This window comes from Onychomys torridus, chromosome 7 (assembly GCF_903995425.1).
Source record: "Onychomys torridus chromosome 7, mOncTor1.1, whole genome shotgun sequence".
NCBI lineage: Eukaryota > Metazoa > Chordata > Mammalia > Rodentia > Cricetidae > Onychomys > Onychomys torridus.
In genome coordinates this window covers 1,322,036-1,339,268 of record NC_050449.1, presented here as the reverse complement: position 1 = coordinate 1,339,268, position 17,233 = coordinate 1,322,036, and the positions used below count along the sequence as shown (strand labels likewise).

Below are 17,233 nucleotides of genomic sequence, written 5' to 3'. Positions count from 1 at the left end.
GCGCAGTCCAGTGGTGTTGTCTGGAGAACTCTGCTTGGTCTACCTCCAGCGTCCAGGGTCCCAGAACCAAGAGAGACCTCTCCTCTTGATCCTGGGTCTTCAGCTTCCTCCCTCAGCCCCACCTTGTGGGCGTGACCATTACCAAAGCCTCAATGGGGGTTGGAACTTCCAGGCCAATGCTGGGATGGCTACCCACTACATATGTCTGCTAACTTTATTCCTGTAGGACAAAATTCTATCAATTCAGCTATAGCTCCATCAGGCATTTAAGGAAGGAATAACTCTAGACATACCAACTCTATATCCATCTACTTTATTTCTCTGGGATGAAATCCTGTCTCCATAACCACAGTTCTGTCCAGTTCCCTAGCTCGTAGTCCTGCTAACGACTAAACTCCTATGCTTCTAGCCTCATCTGTATCCTCTTTCTTCATCTCTGCTACTCTCTATTCCTGGCACTCAGAAAACTCTACCTGAGATCTGCTTACCCTCTATGGAACCTTTGCCGTCCTCTCTTCTCTCTGGCCAAACTGTTCTGTTTCTACAGAAAATGCCTGCCCTGGGCATTTTCCCTAGGCACGAGGTTCTCTGCCTCCTCAGGAATGTTATTCTACCTCTCACCTAGATATGTAAAAACCTCATTTGTTCTCAGTCAAATGCTCTGAAGAACCACTAGGCCTCCTCCAGGGGAGGGGATGGTCTGAGCTTCATTATTAGCACAAGAAACAAAGTTATGTGTCTCCTACCAGCTTGTCTCCTAAGCTCAGCAGGGCAGTTAGTAACTTAGTAGGTTCAGCAGGTCTGGAGAGCTGAACTGTTTACCAACTGGTCTGGGCATGCAAGGATTTCTCTTGTAGCAGGAGACAGCTGGAATATTAAAGGCTGAATAACACAAAATATTCATAATAAATGGCTTTGCCTTTTGACAGACCCTTGGCCAGTCAAAGTTTAGCTTTAATACACAGCTGAATCTCTGTTACATTCTTGCAGCCCGCAAGAGGTATGTATTTGCTAATACATGAATGTGAGTTTTTACATCTTCTATAGGCATGCTACAATCCATATAATCACAGAGGTAATCTATCAAGTAAGGGACTAAGGAGAGGAAAGGATTTCCTGAGGAAGTGGATAGAATTGTGGAGAGATATGGGTGCTGGAATGGGAGGATTAAAAGGAGAGGGAGAGGGAAGAGAAGGGTTAGGGAGAGAAGCCAGCGATGGACACCTAACACTAAGGTACATTTGAAGGATCATACAGATACCTACTAGAGTAGAAGTTTCTTAACATATGTACAACTATAAAAGAAATCAAAACGGAATTGCCAAGTAACAGGGGAATCCAAGCCCCATCTGGACCTTTCTTGCCACCAAATTAAACCTCTAATGCCAGGAATTAGTTACAGCAAAGTAGTTGGACAAAGGGGCCCTATGGGAATCTCCAAACAACTATTGCCAATGCTATTGATACCTGTCCACAACTTGACTGTAAGACCTTATTGCTGATGACACCTACATAGCTCATTAAACATGGTGAAATACAGCTGGTTCCTAACTAGAGCCTTCAACCCCTACTGACTAGTGTTCATCATGGTACTGGAAGATACTCTGTACACTAGCAGAAGAGAAAGCACAACACCAACCCAGCTCCTGAAACTGTGATCTACAATGGTAACTTGTCTGAATAATATGCTGGTGCAATAGTGGCACAAAAGTTGTGGGAGTAACCAGCCACTGTTTTATTGGATTATGGGCCTAGTCCATGGGACAGAACCCATGCTTGACACTGTTCAGGTGGCCAAGAACCTGAAACTAGACAAGCTATGGACCTAGGGGAAAACCAAATCTGTTCTGCTAAAGCAGTGATCCTCAACCTGTAAGTCTCTACCTCTTTGGCAAACCTCTATCTCCAAAAATATTGACATTATGATTCATACCATGAATAAAGTTACAGTTATAAAGTAGCAACAAAAATAATTTTAGGGTTGGAGTTGTCACAACCTGAGGAACTGTATTGAAAAAACTGTTGTGCTAAAGGAATGTAACAATAAAATGACTCCTAATAACATTCTTTTATACTCATATTTCTGTGTCTTGCTCAGCCATCATTGGAGATACTTCCCCCTGCAGCAGATGGGAACAAATATAGAGACCCACACCTGAACAATGTGCAGAAACTGAGAGACCTTGGAACACTCAGTCCTAAATGCAACGTCTTCATCCAACCCCTCTTCTACGAGCATGCACAGGGCTTCCAAACCAGGTGGTGTCTCTGTGCTGAGATGGGAAATGGACACATGCCCCCATCCCTAACCAAGAAGCTGTCTCTAATTGATAACTGATAGCAAAGGGAAAATTTGTTGTCTCCAAGAGAATCCCATTGGGTATACAAATCACACCCAAGGACAGCAATAGATGGCCAACACTAAATGAACTCTATGATATGATTGGAGATGTTTTGTTTCATGATGCTTTATTTGGGCCTCTTTTTGGTCTTTTGTTTATCTATTATGATTTCTGATTTTGTGTTTTTAAAGATTTTCTATGAGTATGCATGTATACCTCTATACGTGTATGTGTTTCTGGTGAGTTTTCTTTTTCTTCTGTTTGTTTTTCTTAAATTATGATTTGTTTGTATTTCTGATGGCTTGTTTATTTTCTAGGGAGAGAGAGAGAAAAGGTGTGGAAGTGGATTGGTGGGGAGTACCTGAGAGGAGATGAGTGAGGGGAAACTATGATCAGACTACCTGTATGTGGTTTTTCCTTTATAAGAATTGCCATGGTCATGGTGTCACTTCACAGGAAGAGAAACTCAAACTAAGACAGAAGTTGGTATCAGGAGTGGGATATTGCTGTGATAGGCCTGACCATGTTTTTGTTCGGAGGAATGTGGACTTCGGGAATTTGGATTAGAAAAGCAGTTGAACAAATGCTTTAAGTGGGGATTAATGGGCCTCCTACTAAGAAAATGGAAGACAGCTGTGTTGAATGTGATGTGAACTATGGGGGCCTGGCTCAAGAGGTTTCAGGAGAAAAAAAATTGTATGTGGCCTAGCAACTGTTCTTGTGAAGGTCATTAGGCCACTTTGGTGAAGAATGTGTCTGCTTTTTTGTTCTTGTCCAAAAAAATCTGCCTAAGGCTAAATTGAAGAGTTTTGAATTAATTCCATTTGTAGAGGAAATTTCAAAACAGCCTAGTGTGGACTGTCATGTGGTTATTAGTGGCCATTCTTACAAAGATCTCTAATGGAAAGGAGCAAGCAAAGAAAGTTACAAAATCAACGATTTGAGGAGAAAGCGGCACAAGAAGTGGGATGAAGCTAAATCCTGTGTTCAAGGACATAAACAGATTAAAGAAAAGTGGGATGTTAAATGAAATAAAGGGAATGGTGACCTCAGGGCAAGACTCCACTCAGCTAAGCTTCCAACCTGTAAAAAGGAATTAAAGAACAGCTTGGGTTCTGGTACGGTGGGACAGGCCTTTAATCCCAGTACTCAGGAGACAGAGGCATGCAGATCTGAGTTCAAAGCCATCTTGGGCCAGAGCAAGTAAGTTCAAGGACAGCCAAGTTTAGGCAGTAAAGGAAAACCATACAGAAAGTTGGTAAAGATGTAGTTGAATGAGGGGCCCCTGTTCCAGCCCCAGCAAGCAGCAGAACTTGGCAGCTTTGGTCACATGGTTCTGACTTTATAGTCAAGGATACAAGGAGTATGGAATCTCCCTCCTCAACAAAGGAAAGCTGCTAAGGTCAGGCATGTGGCAGGGATGTCCCTGACTGGAAGCCAGAGAAGTCATTGTGTAAAGCTGCAAAGGTGAAGCCTGCATTGCCTTGAAGACCCCAAGATGTTGGAGATGCCAGAACCATGGAGTATCTGCTGAGGAAAGCTGCTAATAGAGAATGGAAAATGCTCAAGATAAAGACGTGTGTTGCAGTCAAAAAAGCTGAGATGAACTGGAGATCTGAAGAGCACTTTGACATCAGCCATGGAGATGCAGAGTTTGGAGTTTGCCCAGCTGGTTTTTGGTCTTTAGTCCAGTATTTTCTTACTATGTTCCCTTCCCAACATTTTGGAATGGCAATGTATATTTTGTGCCATTATATATTGGAAGTATGTGATCTGCTTTTTTATTTAGATTTTACAAGGAATTACAGTTAAAAGAGTATATAAGTCTCAGAAGAGACTGAACTTTAAACATTGAGGCTGTTATAGACTACGGAGACTTTTGAAGTTTGACTGAATGAATTCTTTGCATTATGTTATGACTACAACCTTATTGGGACAAGGGAGTGAATGTGGTGGTTTGAATAGGAATGGTCCCCATATACTCATGTGTTTGAATGCTTGGCCCCAAGGGAGTGGTACTATTAGGAGGTGTGGCCTTGTTGGAGGAAGTGTGTAATGATGGGAGCAGGATTTGAGGTTTCATATGCTCAAGTTATGCCCAGTGTGGGGCAGTCTCCTGCTGCCTGTGGATCAAGATGCAAAACTCTCAGCTCCCTCTCCCATACCATGTTTGCCTGAAAGCTGACATGCTTTCTCACCATGATGGTAATGGAATAAAGTGCTAAAATTGTAAGCCTGCACCAGTTACATAAGAATTGCTGTGGTCATGGTGTCTCTTCAGAGCAATAGGAATTCATACTAAGACACTGTATGAAAAATTTTCAATTAAAGTAAGGGGAGAGGATAGGTATAAATAATATGTTTGGTATGTAGCTCAAAGTCTAGGTTATATTCCTAACCCACTCCCAATACAGTTTCTGCCCATGCTGAATCTGTACCCTTAAATGATAAACTTTCAGACAGGCAAATTTATTTTTAAGGTAGAAGCTTTTAATAGATTATAAAAAAATAACACTATTTCAAAATCAGGATAAGTAAACATGGGTATATTTTTCCCTCAGAATACCCATATTCAAACATGATTTCTAGCCATTCTTAAATTAACAAGGAACAAATAAGGAATCAATGTAATGTGTCAACAGAAGTATTGTATTAAAGCTATCATCCCTAGAAAACAGAAAACACAAAGTGAACTCGTGCAGCCATTTCCAACTTCATTGTGCATCAGAAAGCACTTACTGTGATAAACCACCATTAGGACACTGTAGACAAATCATCAGGCAAAGGTAGCCCTTTGATTTCAGAATTCCAAAGTTTAGTCATCCTGAAGGGGAAAAGGCAAAAAAATACACTGCTGTATAAAGAACAGCCACTTACTTACTGCAGGATTTCTCTGAACTTCAGATTCTGAAGCAAGAAGTTACCCTTTCATAGACTCTTGTAGAGATTAAGTTAAGCAAGTGCTTTCCCTAACCATAACACAAAGCTACTTCTATCATTTCAACACCATTGGTACTGATGCAGCGGACGTTTTTCCCACCTGTCAGTCTCAAATGACTATTCTTCACTTTAGAAATCAATCAACAATTCATTGGGTTCAACACCATCGACTGCTGTCACCATTTTGACACTGGTACCATTTTTACTATCTTCTGACATTTTCTTACATAACATTTTAGTACATGATTGAAATAGTAAGTTCTGATTCAAACTAAGACAACAGATTTAAAGAAGGGGGAACTAAAGCTTCCCAATTGTGTGTTCATTCTTGAAGGGGGCTGCCTTTAAAAGTGATTCATTTTATACGCTCTCTGATAGTTCCAGGATTGTTTCTAGGTCTCAGTCTACCATGGGAATAAAGTACCTACAATCTCCACCATACCCTATTTTCAACATACTACACAGTAATGTCTCACAGCTAAAATGCTTTCGGCAATTTAAATATCTACCCACATAAATATCTGAAGTTTTAATATTCTAGAACTGTAAAAGATAGCTACAGAGGTGTACAGTTAGGCCAGTGTTAGGAATCTCAAACTTGGCACTAGTGGTATTTTGGGCAGAGTAATTCTTTCTTGTGAAGAGGAGAGCCATATATTACATGGTGTTTAGCAGAGCCTATAGCCTCTATTGATAAGAGGGCAGTAGCAGCTCATACCTATATCTTTTTTGACCACCAAAAACCATCTCCACACAATCCAAAATGTCTTCTGGGTGCCCAAATTCCACTTGAGAATCACTGGATGGGAACTTTATTGTAGACATTATTGTATTAAATAATTTGGGGTACACAAATAAGACAGGACTCTATGCAGTATCGTTCATGTGAAAGTCTAGCAGATCCTCTGCTATCTGTTTATGGTGAGCAGAGCATTTATATAATACACCACGGAACCACAAGGCTACCTATGTGTTACTATCTTTTCTCCTACCCAAAACACTGACATTAGACAGGGGTGGTGATGGGGTAGCTAATCCACCAACTACTTTTACATCAGCTGATGGGGAAAAGCTACAGTTCCTAAATCTTTGCTAAGAAGTCAAGGCAAATGCCCTTCTTTCTGAATCCGCAGTCTCTCCTTCTCTACCTGTAAGCGCTCCTTTTCAATCTGCAGCTTCTCAGATTCGAACTTCAAAAACTGCAGGCGATCTTTCTCCAACTGCAGGCGCTCTCGCTCAAGTTTCAACTTCTCTGCTTCTATGTCCTGTGGCTGCAGCGCTGACTTCTCCCCCTGGCCAAGTTCACTCTCTAGGGCGGGTTTCTCCGAGCTGACCAGCTGCAGCCTCCACTTCTCCCTCTCGATCTGCAGCCTCTCCTTCTCCAGCTGCAGGCGTTCGTGCTCCAGGTCCAGGTGGCGCAGCCGTTCTTTCTCTACCTGCAGCCGCTCCCTTTCCACCTGCAGCCTTTCTGCTTCGATATCCAGTCGGCGCTTTTCCAGCTCCAGTTTCTGTTTTTCTATGTTCATGAGCAGATGGGGCTCATCATATGTGGGTCTGGATGGTGTGGAATTGAGGGTGAAAAACTCATCTATGTGAGGGAAGTCAGGGAGCTCACTTTCCCTCCTGGAATCTGGTATGACAGATGACAACATTTCTTCCTCCTCCTCAATCTCAAACTGAGAGAAAAGAAAAAAAGCTAATTTAGTATCCGCTTTCATTTCTGTCACTGGCAGTTTGCTATGTTACTAGCTTTTAATGATTATTTCATTTATCACATATTTGTGAGTATGTATGCCTGAGTGCAGGTGAATGTAGGCCATAGCACATTTATGGAGTTCAGAGGATAATGTTTTTTCCAGACTTGGCGCTTGCCTTCCACCATGTTGAAGCAGGGTTTTTCTTGTTTACTGTGAGGCAAACTCCTGGCTAGCTGACTGGAAGCTTCATGTCTATTCTCCTGTCTCTGCCATATGGGTGTTGGGGTTACAGATATATGCCACAGCATTCAGCATTAGTAGGTGTTCAAGGATGTCAGGCTTGGGCCATTTACCCAGTAAACCATCTCCCCAGCCCTGCCTCATTTGACAACTTTCTATGCTTTAATTTTTATTAAAATTACTTAATCTGAACTCTTAAGATTATTTAAATGAATTACCTGATGTCACTAATATGTATTTATCACTGAGGTAATTACATTTAGGTGAAAACACAGGCATTAAGGGCACTAGAAAAAAAAAAAACCAGAATGATTGTTATCTACTGTCTGTGAGCTTGAAGATCTGGGCGCTTCCTCAGCACCTGATAAAGGAAACATGCCTCATAGGTTAATACTTACTTCTGGGCTTTGTGGGTCCCTTTCTTCTTCTTCTACTTTGACCTCTGTTAGGGATCCACCTGCATCCCGGAAATCTGCCACATTCTGCCAGTCAAAATTTGCATCATTTCGGAATGCAATTTTTTCATCTATTTCTTCAGTGAGAGAGTCATCTAAATCAGATGTGGGCAGAGGAAACCCAGAACCAACCAGCTTCATGTTGGCCTTCATTCTCTTCCTTTTCATGAGTGCACGCCAGTCGAGGTACCGTCTCTTCACCTCAGTCCCTGTCCTCTGCTCTCCTTCTCCTACAGCGTTAACACACTGTGCAATCTCCTCCCAGGCCATTCGCTTCATTACATTTATTGTTGTGTTGAGCTGCTTGGAAAAAATGACTTCTTTCCTTTTGGTAATTTCTTTCAAAAGGGTCTGAGTCTCCTGAACACTAAAATTGCTTTTCCTTTTCCTTTTCAATTGCTTCATTTTTAAAACTTCAGTGCAGGTTTTAATGGCAAGAAGAGCTGTGCAAAGTATGTGAAGAGTGTGTTATAAAGAACAAAGCCCAAGGTTGATTGGTTGTTGGTTCTTAATTCAAATCACTGAATTTCTATTCATCCAGTCATGGAGGTGATCTAGATACCTAAAGGAGAAAAGTAAAAGAAAAAAAGAGCCATCAACCTATAACTTCCACAACATGCAACCAGTGAGCTGTATCATTAAAACAACTGTCTAGTTACAGCTCGAAACCACTGGCTCACTACCATGTCTCAAATAAACTCTAAATTTGATTCAGCTTCAGTTTACCTGAACACACCTCTTAACTATCACAATTTGGGCTCATTTACGTGAAAATATTTCTGCAAGAATTCACAATGCAAAGAGTATTCCCTACTGAAGCAAAAATATAGCAAATATACAAGGCTAAATTGACTCAGGAAGTATGCAAGTCTACTACTGTTTGAGCTCTCTCTTATAGAGTTACAAGTAAACACTAAATCCACATTTTAAAAATTTAACAACAAAGCATTTTATTACCATTTATAAACTTTTATTTGGTATTTTTTCTAGCTCCAAGGATCTCTATTCTACCAACTGTGTATATTTAATAACATCACCAAAAATATGCCCATCACATCTTTTAGTTTGCACCCATTTGTGTAGAATAATTATCTTCCAAACAGCCACTTTCTGAAGAAACAGAGGCCAGAAAGAACCAAATGTTCTAAAGAGCAGAAATGAACTTGCAAAAATCCCTATCAGTTTCACAAATACACAGAAAAAGAAGCAAGTTTGCAAAACCAAAAAAGGCCTGTAAGCAAACTTTTTCTAAAATACACTGAAGATAGTTAATGATAAATTGAAGCCCAGGGTATATAATGTATATAATGTATCAGAATGTATAATCAATTCCAGCAAGCTAGTAGTATCCTCAGTCAAATGCAAACCTTTTGTGTAAGAAATTTAAGAAAAAAGTATTTATAAATTAGAATACTGTTGAAAGACAATGTGTGCTGTAGTCATGAGCAGATTCTGGAGTCAGACGCTAGGCCAGATCACTACATCTGAGACAGGCATGGGACTGCAACACTGACTTATATAGTAGGAAGTTTTTTCTGTGTCCCACCTGGTCAGACCCAAGTAAACACACAGAGGCTTATATTAATTAAAACTGCTTGGCCACTAGCTCAGGCCTACCACTGACTAGCTCCTACACTTACACTCAGCCCATTTCTGTTTATTTTTATGTTGCCACATGTTCTGTGGCTTTACCTGTGTGCCATTACATGCTACTCCCTGGATGGTAGGCTGGCATCTCCTGACTCATCCTTCCTCTTCCTAGAATTCTCCTTGTCTGTTTATCCCGCCTATACTTCTTGCCTGGCTACTGGCCAATTAGCGTTTTATTAAACCAATGTACAAAAGCATTATCCCACAGCAGACTTCAGACTCAGAGGTCAGCAGGAAGAGTCTGAATTCCAGGCTTGCATACATAGTGAGGCTTTTTATCAAAAGAAAAAAGCTGAATATGTAGTTTAGTGGCACAGCACTTTCCTAGCATGTGCAAAGCCCAAGGCCCTGGGCTCTACCTTGAGAATTGGAGGGAAAAAAAATGAAGAGAGAGAGATAAGGACAGAAGGAGAGAGTGAGTGAAAGTGAATCCTAGACCCGAGACTGCCTGGTTTAAATTACTTAACCTCTCTATATATGCTTTCACTTGGAAAGTGCTAAGAATGTTGCTTAGCAGAGATATAGCCAAGAATATACAATTTACAATATACAGACTAGACCTGCACACAATAAACAATGAGAATTTCTTGCTGCTATATCAAAGAAAACAATTTTGGCAAAAGGACAGCAGATCACAGTGACGCTGGTATTGTTCCTGATTTGAGCAACAGGTATGTAGGTGTGTTTAACTCAAGTGTTTAATACATATGCCTTCAACTACACTTGCTGAGATATCATGGTGGGACCTAAAAACTAGTCAGAATGACAGTATTTATTGCACAGCACTGAAAACTATGTACTGGAAACCTACTGATTAGGACTAAAGTGTATATGCAGCTAGTCCACTAGAACAATAAAGCTATCATTATTTCAGTATGTATCAAATAACTTCTAGTAAGAATTTTTAATTGGATACTTTAACATCTAATATAAATATGCTTAGGGCACATTTTAGAAAACTTAGAATTATTTTATTTTCTTTTACTGAGACATTGTCTCATGTAGCACAGCCAGCCTCAAACTAACTATATAGCCATGCTGATTTTGAGCTTCAGATCCTTCTGCCTTCACTTCTGAGGATTTGGGATTACATACATGTTTTAGGAGTGCATGAAATCAAACCCAGGGCCTCATATATGCTTCCAAAGTCCTCTATCAAGTCATCTACATTCTCAGACACAGGACATTCATCTACTATGAAAAATCCTGAAACAAATGGATTTATATATCATTAAACAAACCTCCCTCTACTTCTTAGTATGCTTTCCTACACGATACTTGAAGGAATAAGTGATGTCAATATTTTGCTTTTTCCTTCTGGTACTTATCCCACTAGCTCACCTGCTCCAAAGACAGTGTTTCCAATACATTGTACCGTATCTAACAAATAGGAGGTTAAAAAAGGTACAAAATTAAAAGTGATCAGGAGATAGGAAAGGGAAAAGAGAAATAAATTAAGGAAAATGAAGGTTCTGTGGGCACACAAAGCACATTATCTATAATAAAAATATGACTTGAGACAATATAGTCACAACGCATGGCCTGGCTGAGTGAAGACCATGCCACATCATCTAGGGGGAAAATGGATCTTCAGCAAATAGGCTCCACTATCCCTCAGGTAGATTCTGACAGTAAGAAAGTCATCGGAGACACTTTAAAAGGTAGAACCAAAAATCAGACAGCCTTACAAAAAATGAATGAGAACTGAAATGATGCTAAACAAGCACAATGCTGTTAGGTAAGTGCTCCCAGACTACTCAGCAGCATTTGGAGGGGTGGGTGTGGAGGGTGAAGGAGGGACAACACACACAAAAATATTCACCAATAGTGAACACTGAGCCACATGCAATAATTGTCATATTTGCATGCAAATACTTCTTAAAGCACTATGATACTAATGTAAATGCAAAGAAAAAAATCAACTGCAAAAGGAAGGGCCAGCAAGATGACCCAGTGGGTAAAAGCACTTGCTGCACAAATATGACAGGAGTCTGACTCCTGAAACCTGAGTAATGGCAGAGTGCTTACTTCTGGCCCACTCCACCCCATGTGCAACAAGGCCTATACTCTCATGCATACATTAACAAATAAAATTTTAAGAACAAAACAGAAAAGGAAATGTATGTTGTGGTGGTATTGTGTTCCCCGAAATAAACTTATCTGGGGTCAGAGAACAGGACGGCCATGTAGTTGGAGAGCTTCTCTCCAGGTTCCACCAAGCCCCCAAGGTCCCACAACCCATGTATAAAATAATCATACAGACACTTATATTATTTAAAATGCTTGGCTATTAGCTCAGGCCTACCATTGTCTAGCTCTTACTCTTAAATTAACCCATTTCTGTTAGTCTATATTTTGCCACATGGCTTGTGGCTTACCATTGTCTTTACATGTTGCTTCTCATGGCAGCGACTGGCAGTGTCTCCTCCCAGCCTTCCTGTTTCCAGCCTTCTCCTCTTCCTTGTCCCGCCTACCCTATCCTTCCTGTCTGGCTACTGGCCAATCAGCACTTTATTTATACAGAGTGATATCCACAGCACTTCCCCTTTTCTTTTTTGTTTAAAAAGAAGGGTTAACTTTTATATAGTAAAATTACAGATAACAAAACAATTATCAAGCAAGAATTATAGTTACAATATTTTTATATTTGTGAGTCTAAAGTTTTATATCTAACTTATCTTTTATCATAACTGAGGTAATTATAACTATCTAGTCTTCAACCACATCAAAGACCTCAGAAGGATATAATATTACCTGAGAACCGGGAGAAGGATGCAAGCAACTTTCGGGGTAGACAGAGACAGCTGGCAGCCTGAACAGTTACCTAATGTTTCTTTGTAGAGTTGGGGCATATAGTGATATTTTATTTGTATTGAAATGTGATTTTATTTGTATGTTAATAAAGTTGCCTTGAGGTCAGAGCAAGCCAGAGCAGAAGCTGGGTAGTAGTGGTGCACGCCTTTAATCCCAGCACTTGGGAGGCAGAGCTAGGTAGATCTCTGTGTGTTCAAGGACACAGCCAGCATGGCAGACACATGCCTTTAATCTTAATACCAACCATAGAAGACCTGGAGGTCTGTACAAACAGGCAGTGACGAGGAGGTCATGTGGCTGGGTTTACAACCAATGAGAAAAAAGAACAGAAAGTCTATAAAAAAGACAGGACACACAGAAGTAGGTCTCTTGCAGAGAGGAAGGACAGCAGAAGCAGTGAAGGGTAAGGGTAAGTTTTCCGCTCTTGCTCTGACCTCATGGTTTTTAACTCTGCAACTGGCTCTGTGTTTCTTATTTAATAAGACGGTTACATCTACACAGCCACAGTTATTAAATATGAGGATAGGCAGTGGTTGCACACGCCTTTAATCCTAGCACTTGGGAGGCAGAGCCAGGCAGATCTCTGTGAGTTCAAGGCCACATTGGAAACAGGCAGCCATGGTGTCTCACACCTTTAATCCCAGGAAGTGGGGGCAGAAAGAGAAAGATTATATAAGGCATGAAGACCAGAAACTAAAAGTATTTGGCTGGTTAAGCATTTGGCTGATTAAGCGTTTAGGCTTCTGAGCAACAGTTCAGCTGAGATTCTTTTAGATGAGGACTCAGAAGCTTGTAGTCTGAGGAAACAAGACCAGCTGAGGAACGGGCAAGGTGAGGAAACTGTGGCTTGTCTGTCTCTCTGATCTTCCAGCATTCACCCCAATAACTGGCCTCAGGTTTGACTTTATTAATAAGAACTTCTAACAATTCTGCTACAGTATGTGTCCATGTGTGCACATTCCAAGGCTCAATTGTAAGCATGTATCAACACAAATATGCTACTTTCTCCAAACTCCATTGCTAGTCCCAAGGAGAAATGCCTGGAGAAGGCATTTCTACTTTAGCCATGAAACTGTTCTTGAGTCCACAGCCTATTTTATTTCACCATAAGGTGATTAAAATGGTATCAGAAATCAAGTTATGAAGGACTTTTTTATTACACAAAACTATATTTGCTAAGTCTATAGTTCTTGGAGCACACCTTTGTATCCTGAAATGCTCAAACAGTACTGTACAATATGAATACAAAGAGTTTAAACATGTAGTTTAAAATTTCCCAGTAGTTGTATTGAAGTGAAAAACTGAGGTGTAATTTTTTTAGCAAATTATATGTACAAACCTATATATTCAACAGTCACTATAAATGTCATCAACATAAAAATTATAATAAAATTATTTGTTTTCTTCACTAAGTACTTAGAATAAAGTTGTCATCATCACCATCATTAACATCATTATTTTGGCCAGGGTCTTGCTTTGTATTAGCCCAGGCTAGCCATAAACAGGCAATTCTCAGGTCTCAGTTTCTTGTACACTAAATACTGGGAATGAGCCACCATGACTAGTTTCTACTGTGCATTCTAAAGTTACTTTGTATCTTACTTTGTACTTACTGTTTTTCACAAACTGAACAGTGCCTGGAGGGACCCATAAAAGTTTATTACACCAGCCACTCAGGAGACTAAAGAAGCAAGATAATTTAAGCCCATGTGTCCATAGCCAGCCCAGGCAACAAAATAAAGCACAACAAACAAACACAAAAGGATGTAGAGAAATCGAGGCATGAAGGTACAGCAGATGCTAAGCAATTCCCTTTCAGAGATCATTAAGAAAGAAAGGCCTCTGCTGTCACAAAGGGCTTCCTGAACAGAAAAAGTCAGTTTATTTTAGGGTAAGACAATGCATAACAGAATGATATAGACAATATTAAGAGATCATGTCTGCTTTTTTTTTTTTTTTTTGGTTTTTTGAGATAGGGTTTCTCTGTGTAGCTTTGGAGCCTGTCTTAGAACACGCTCTGTAGACCATGCTGGCCCTGAACTCACAGAGATCCGCCTGACTCTGCTTCATGTCTACTTTTTAAGAACCAAATCAGAGACTTATTTGCTGGAAATTCATCAAATGCAAGCTAAGCTAATTCAGATTTAAGCATAGACAGTTCTCTTTTGAGAACCACATTTCCCTGCATTTTTAACCCCGATGGATTTGATATTAGATCCTGTGATGGCTGTTCTTGGTTGTCAACTTGACTATATCTGGAATTGACTAAAACCCAAAAATGGAGGACACACCTGTAAGGGATTTTTGCTTAATTTGAAGTAGGAAGATTCACTTCCAATCAGTTGAGAAGACATACCTATAATCCACATCCTTTGAGCTGGGAAACCCCACTACTACTCTGGACCACACCTTCTGCTGGAAGCCTATGTAAGGACACAGAAGTAGGAAGCTTTGCTCTTTGCCTCCTTATTTTCACATCATGAGCAAGTCCATTCCTTCACTGGCATTAGAGAATACTTCTTCCAAATTCTGGTGTATTCTGAAGACTCACTAAAACATCCAATCTTGTGGACTGAGCAACTACTAGATTATTGGACTTTCCATTCATAGCTAGCCATTGTTTGATTAGCGAGACTGTAGCCTGTAAGTCATTCTAATAAATCACCTTTCTATATATATAGATATAGATTTGTTCTATAAGTTACTAGAGTACCCTGACTAATACAGAAGCCATCTTAGATTTCTGGTTAGTCTTGGCTTAATCCAGAGAAAACTTTTACCTGAAGCTTTGACATTACTAAGTGCAAGGCGTCAGTACAGCCTGATGTAAAATTTGTTGGCTATGTTTAAAAAACAAACAAACAAAAAAAAAAAAAAACACGAAAGCTATTTTATTGTTAATGTGTCTGTCTGTCCCATTCTTTGCATTACGGTACTGTGTCTGGGAGGTTTGGCTTTCCGTCACCCACTCCCAAGTAAGTTCCTCAATAGTATTTACTGAGCTCCTCCGTAGTCTAGGGCACCATTCGCGGTGTCAGGGATATCACAGGTCATAAAAAAATTTCTGATGTTTCATCCTGTTCTTTACACCAAGGAACTTGACAGTCATAACCTCTAAATCTCAGAGCCCAATGAACAAATCACAGACTTTCACCCCACAATCATTCTTTCCTGTTCAGAAACAGAAATGTGCAGTGCACTCACACAACCACCAATGACTACGGTAAGTTATAACTGGACATCCGCCATCCCCCAAGGACTAGCAATTAAGATGATCTTTCTAGGTTGTGACTAATACAGAACTAACAGATCTGAGAAAAACAAACAGTAAAATCTAGGTGGAAAAGAAAAGAGAAATATAAGAAAGGAATAAAATGGTTAAATTCACTAAGCAGTTAAGAAGGAAACCATTCCTGAGCTATGAACTTCCCTCCACCCCTAACCCATCTCAATCTCTTTTCAAGAGTGACTTCCCTTTCCCTAATATTCTTACAGGAAAACTACTTTTCTTTTTCTAAAACTTGGGTGGTAAACACAACTGGTTTACTTAAGGGTCTCCCTCTGGAAAATATTACAGTGGGAAGGTGCAGCCGAGGCCCCTGGGAACATGGGGATCTCGGAGCCCAGAGTGCGGGTTGGGGGAAGGAATAGCAACTGACTCAGGACGCCGCTGCGCCCATGCAACTTGGAGGGATACTCTTGCTCTCTGAATAGTGAGTGATAGCCCCGTCTAGGTACCAATCACTTTGGCAGAGGCTAAGGGCTCCTTCCCCTCCTCCCAGGTCAGGTGACAGCCGCGCGAGGGACTTGTCTTCCTAGCTTCACGATCCGGTGCTCTGCAAAGCCAAGGCCAGAATCCGCCAAGGAGACGCCCCACAGGGACCCACCTCTGCGAGATCTCCCCTAGTCCCTCAAGTTCCCCGTCCTCGTAGCTTGCCTGCTCCCCAACACGCACCTGCGACCCCGGCGGCACCATCACAGGATCGCCCCCTGAGGATGCTGGAAAAGAGAGGCTTCATGGAGTGCCCGCCCATCTACTTCTGCCTGCCTTTATTGGCTGAGATGGCTGCTGCTCATAGGTTGCGGCTAATCCATTGGTCCAGGAGGTATTGCCACTCTGCCCGAGAGCCCGCCTCAGGCCAGGTCCCACAATGGGGATCGAGTCCCAAACCGGTTCCGGGTTAGTGCCCTGGACACCGCCCCGCAGCGATTCGCCTCCTGCTCAGCGCTCACTCTCTGTCACGTGACCTTGTCAATCAAGCGTGCTTTAGCAAAGGATTGGTCCCTAGCGATAAGGTTTGCCTTGCCGTTCGCCTGATTGAGGCACTGATGATTCCCTCTCCAAACTCTACTTGTGCCCTTGACCCCCGACCTTTACAAGGGCAATGCAAAATGGTGACCCTTGGGTCATTTCAGTTCGGGCCCCTGGGCCAGCATCCTCTCCTCACCTAGCTGCTACCTCTGTTGACCTCAACCTCTGACAGTGCCTTTGCCTTCTTAAATCTAAGAATCTTCGCTTACTCTTGATCTCAAAAGTTGGCTTGTGTAAGGTTTCTTCAATGTTTTCTGTATTCTCAGCCCCCTTATTCCTTTAGAGCCCATGGCTGCTGTCTCCATTGGCATTGTTATTGACCCTAGCTTCCCACTGCTTGGGTTCAGGCATTCTCAGTTCTCCCTGAATAATACCAATACCCATCCTCCATAGCCCAGTCTTGAAGTTAGAGTCAAATTGAGATGCTTACAGTTCCTGGGCAAATCTCCCTAATTTATGATGAAGTGCAAAGCCTTAGAAGGCTTTCAAAAGTCCCAATCCTGCTTTTCTCTCAGGCTCACTGACATGACTTCCCTTTTACTTCCCCAGCTCTTTACTGCTCTAGCTGCTGGACTCCTTAGTGCCTTGGGGACTGCCTTGGCTTGATGTGTTTCTACCCAGGAAGGCTTTTCCAAGCTTTCCAACACTCAGAATTCATTTGGGAAATTACTTTCTAAAATAAGCCTTCCTTTCCAGTTTCTTCTCCACTGCTTCAATTTATCCCTTCAATAAAGGTTTGTCAGATAAAAACAATTTCAGTATGGCATTCCACATTTTTATTTG

General features: G+C 41.2%; 1 protein-coding gene across 2 annotated transcripts; it reads right to left on the bottom strand.

The window, feature by feature from the left end:
* Positions 1-4,810: 4,810 nt before the first annotated feature.
* On the bottom strand, positions 4,811-16,172 carry Msantd4 (Myb/SANT DNA binding domain containing 4 with coiled-coils). Of its 2 annotated transcripts, none has more exons than XM_036192802.1 (3): positions 16,094-16,172; positions 7,618-8,236; positions 4,811-6,958 (listed from the first exon to the last, which is right to left on the bottom strand). In XM_036192802.1, exons 2-3 carry the CDS (start codon positions 8,077-8,079, stop codon positions 6,383-6,385), a joined length of 1,038 nt encoding a protein of 345 aa, XP_036048695.1. In that variant the 5' UTR covers positions 8,080-8,236; positions 16,094-16,172; the 3' UTR covers positions 4,811-6,382. The 2 variants fall into 2 exon arrangements, with proteins under 2 accessions (XP_036048695.1, XP_036048696.1); XM_036192803.1 differs by lacking the exon at positions 16,094-16,172 and adding an exon at positions 16,026-16,087.
* Between the last annotated feature and the right edge of the window lie 1,061 nt (positions 16,173-17,233).

Excerpts from the sequence above, each read along its gene's own strand:
- Msantd4 (XM_036192802.1), bottom strand. The coding sequence starts at position 8,079 with ATGAAGCAATTGAAAAGGAAAAGGAAAAGCAATTTTAGTGTTCAGGAG. Across the intron at positions 6,959-7,617 it reads GGGACCCACAAAGCCCAGAA|TTTGAGATTGAGGAGGAGGA; the intron begins GTAAGTATTAAC and ends CTTTTCTCTCAG.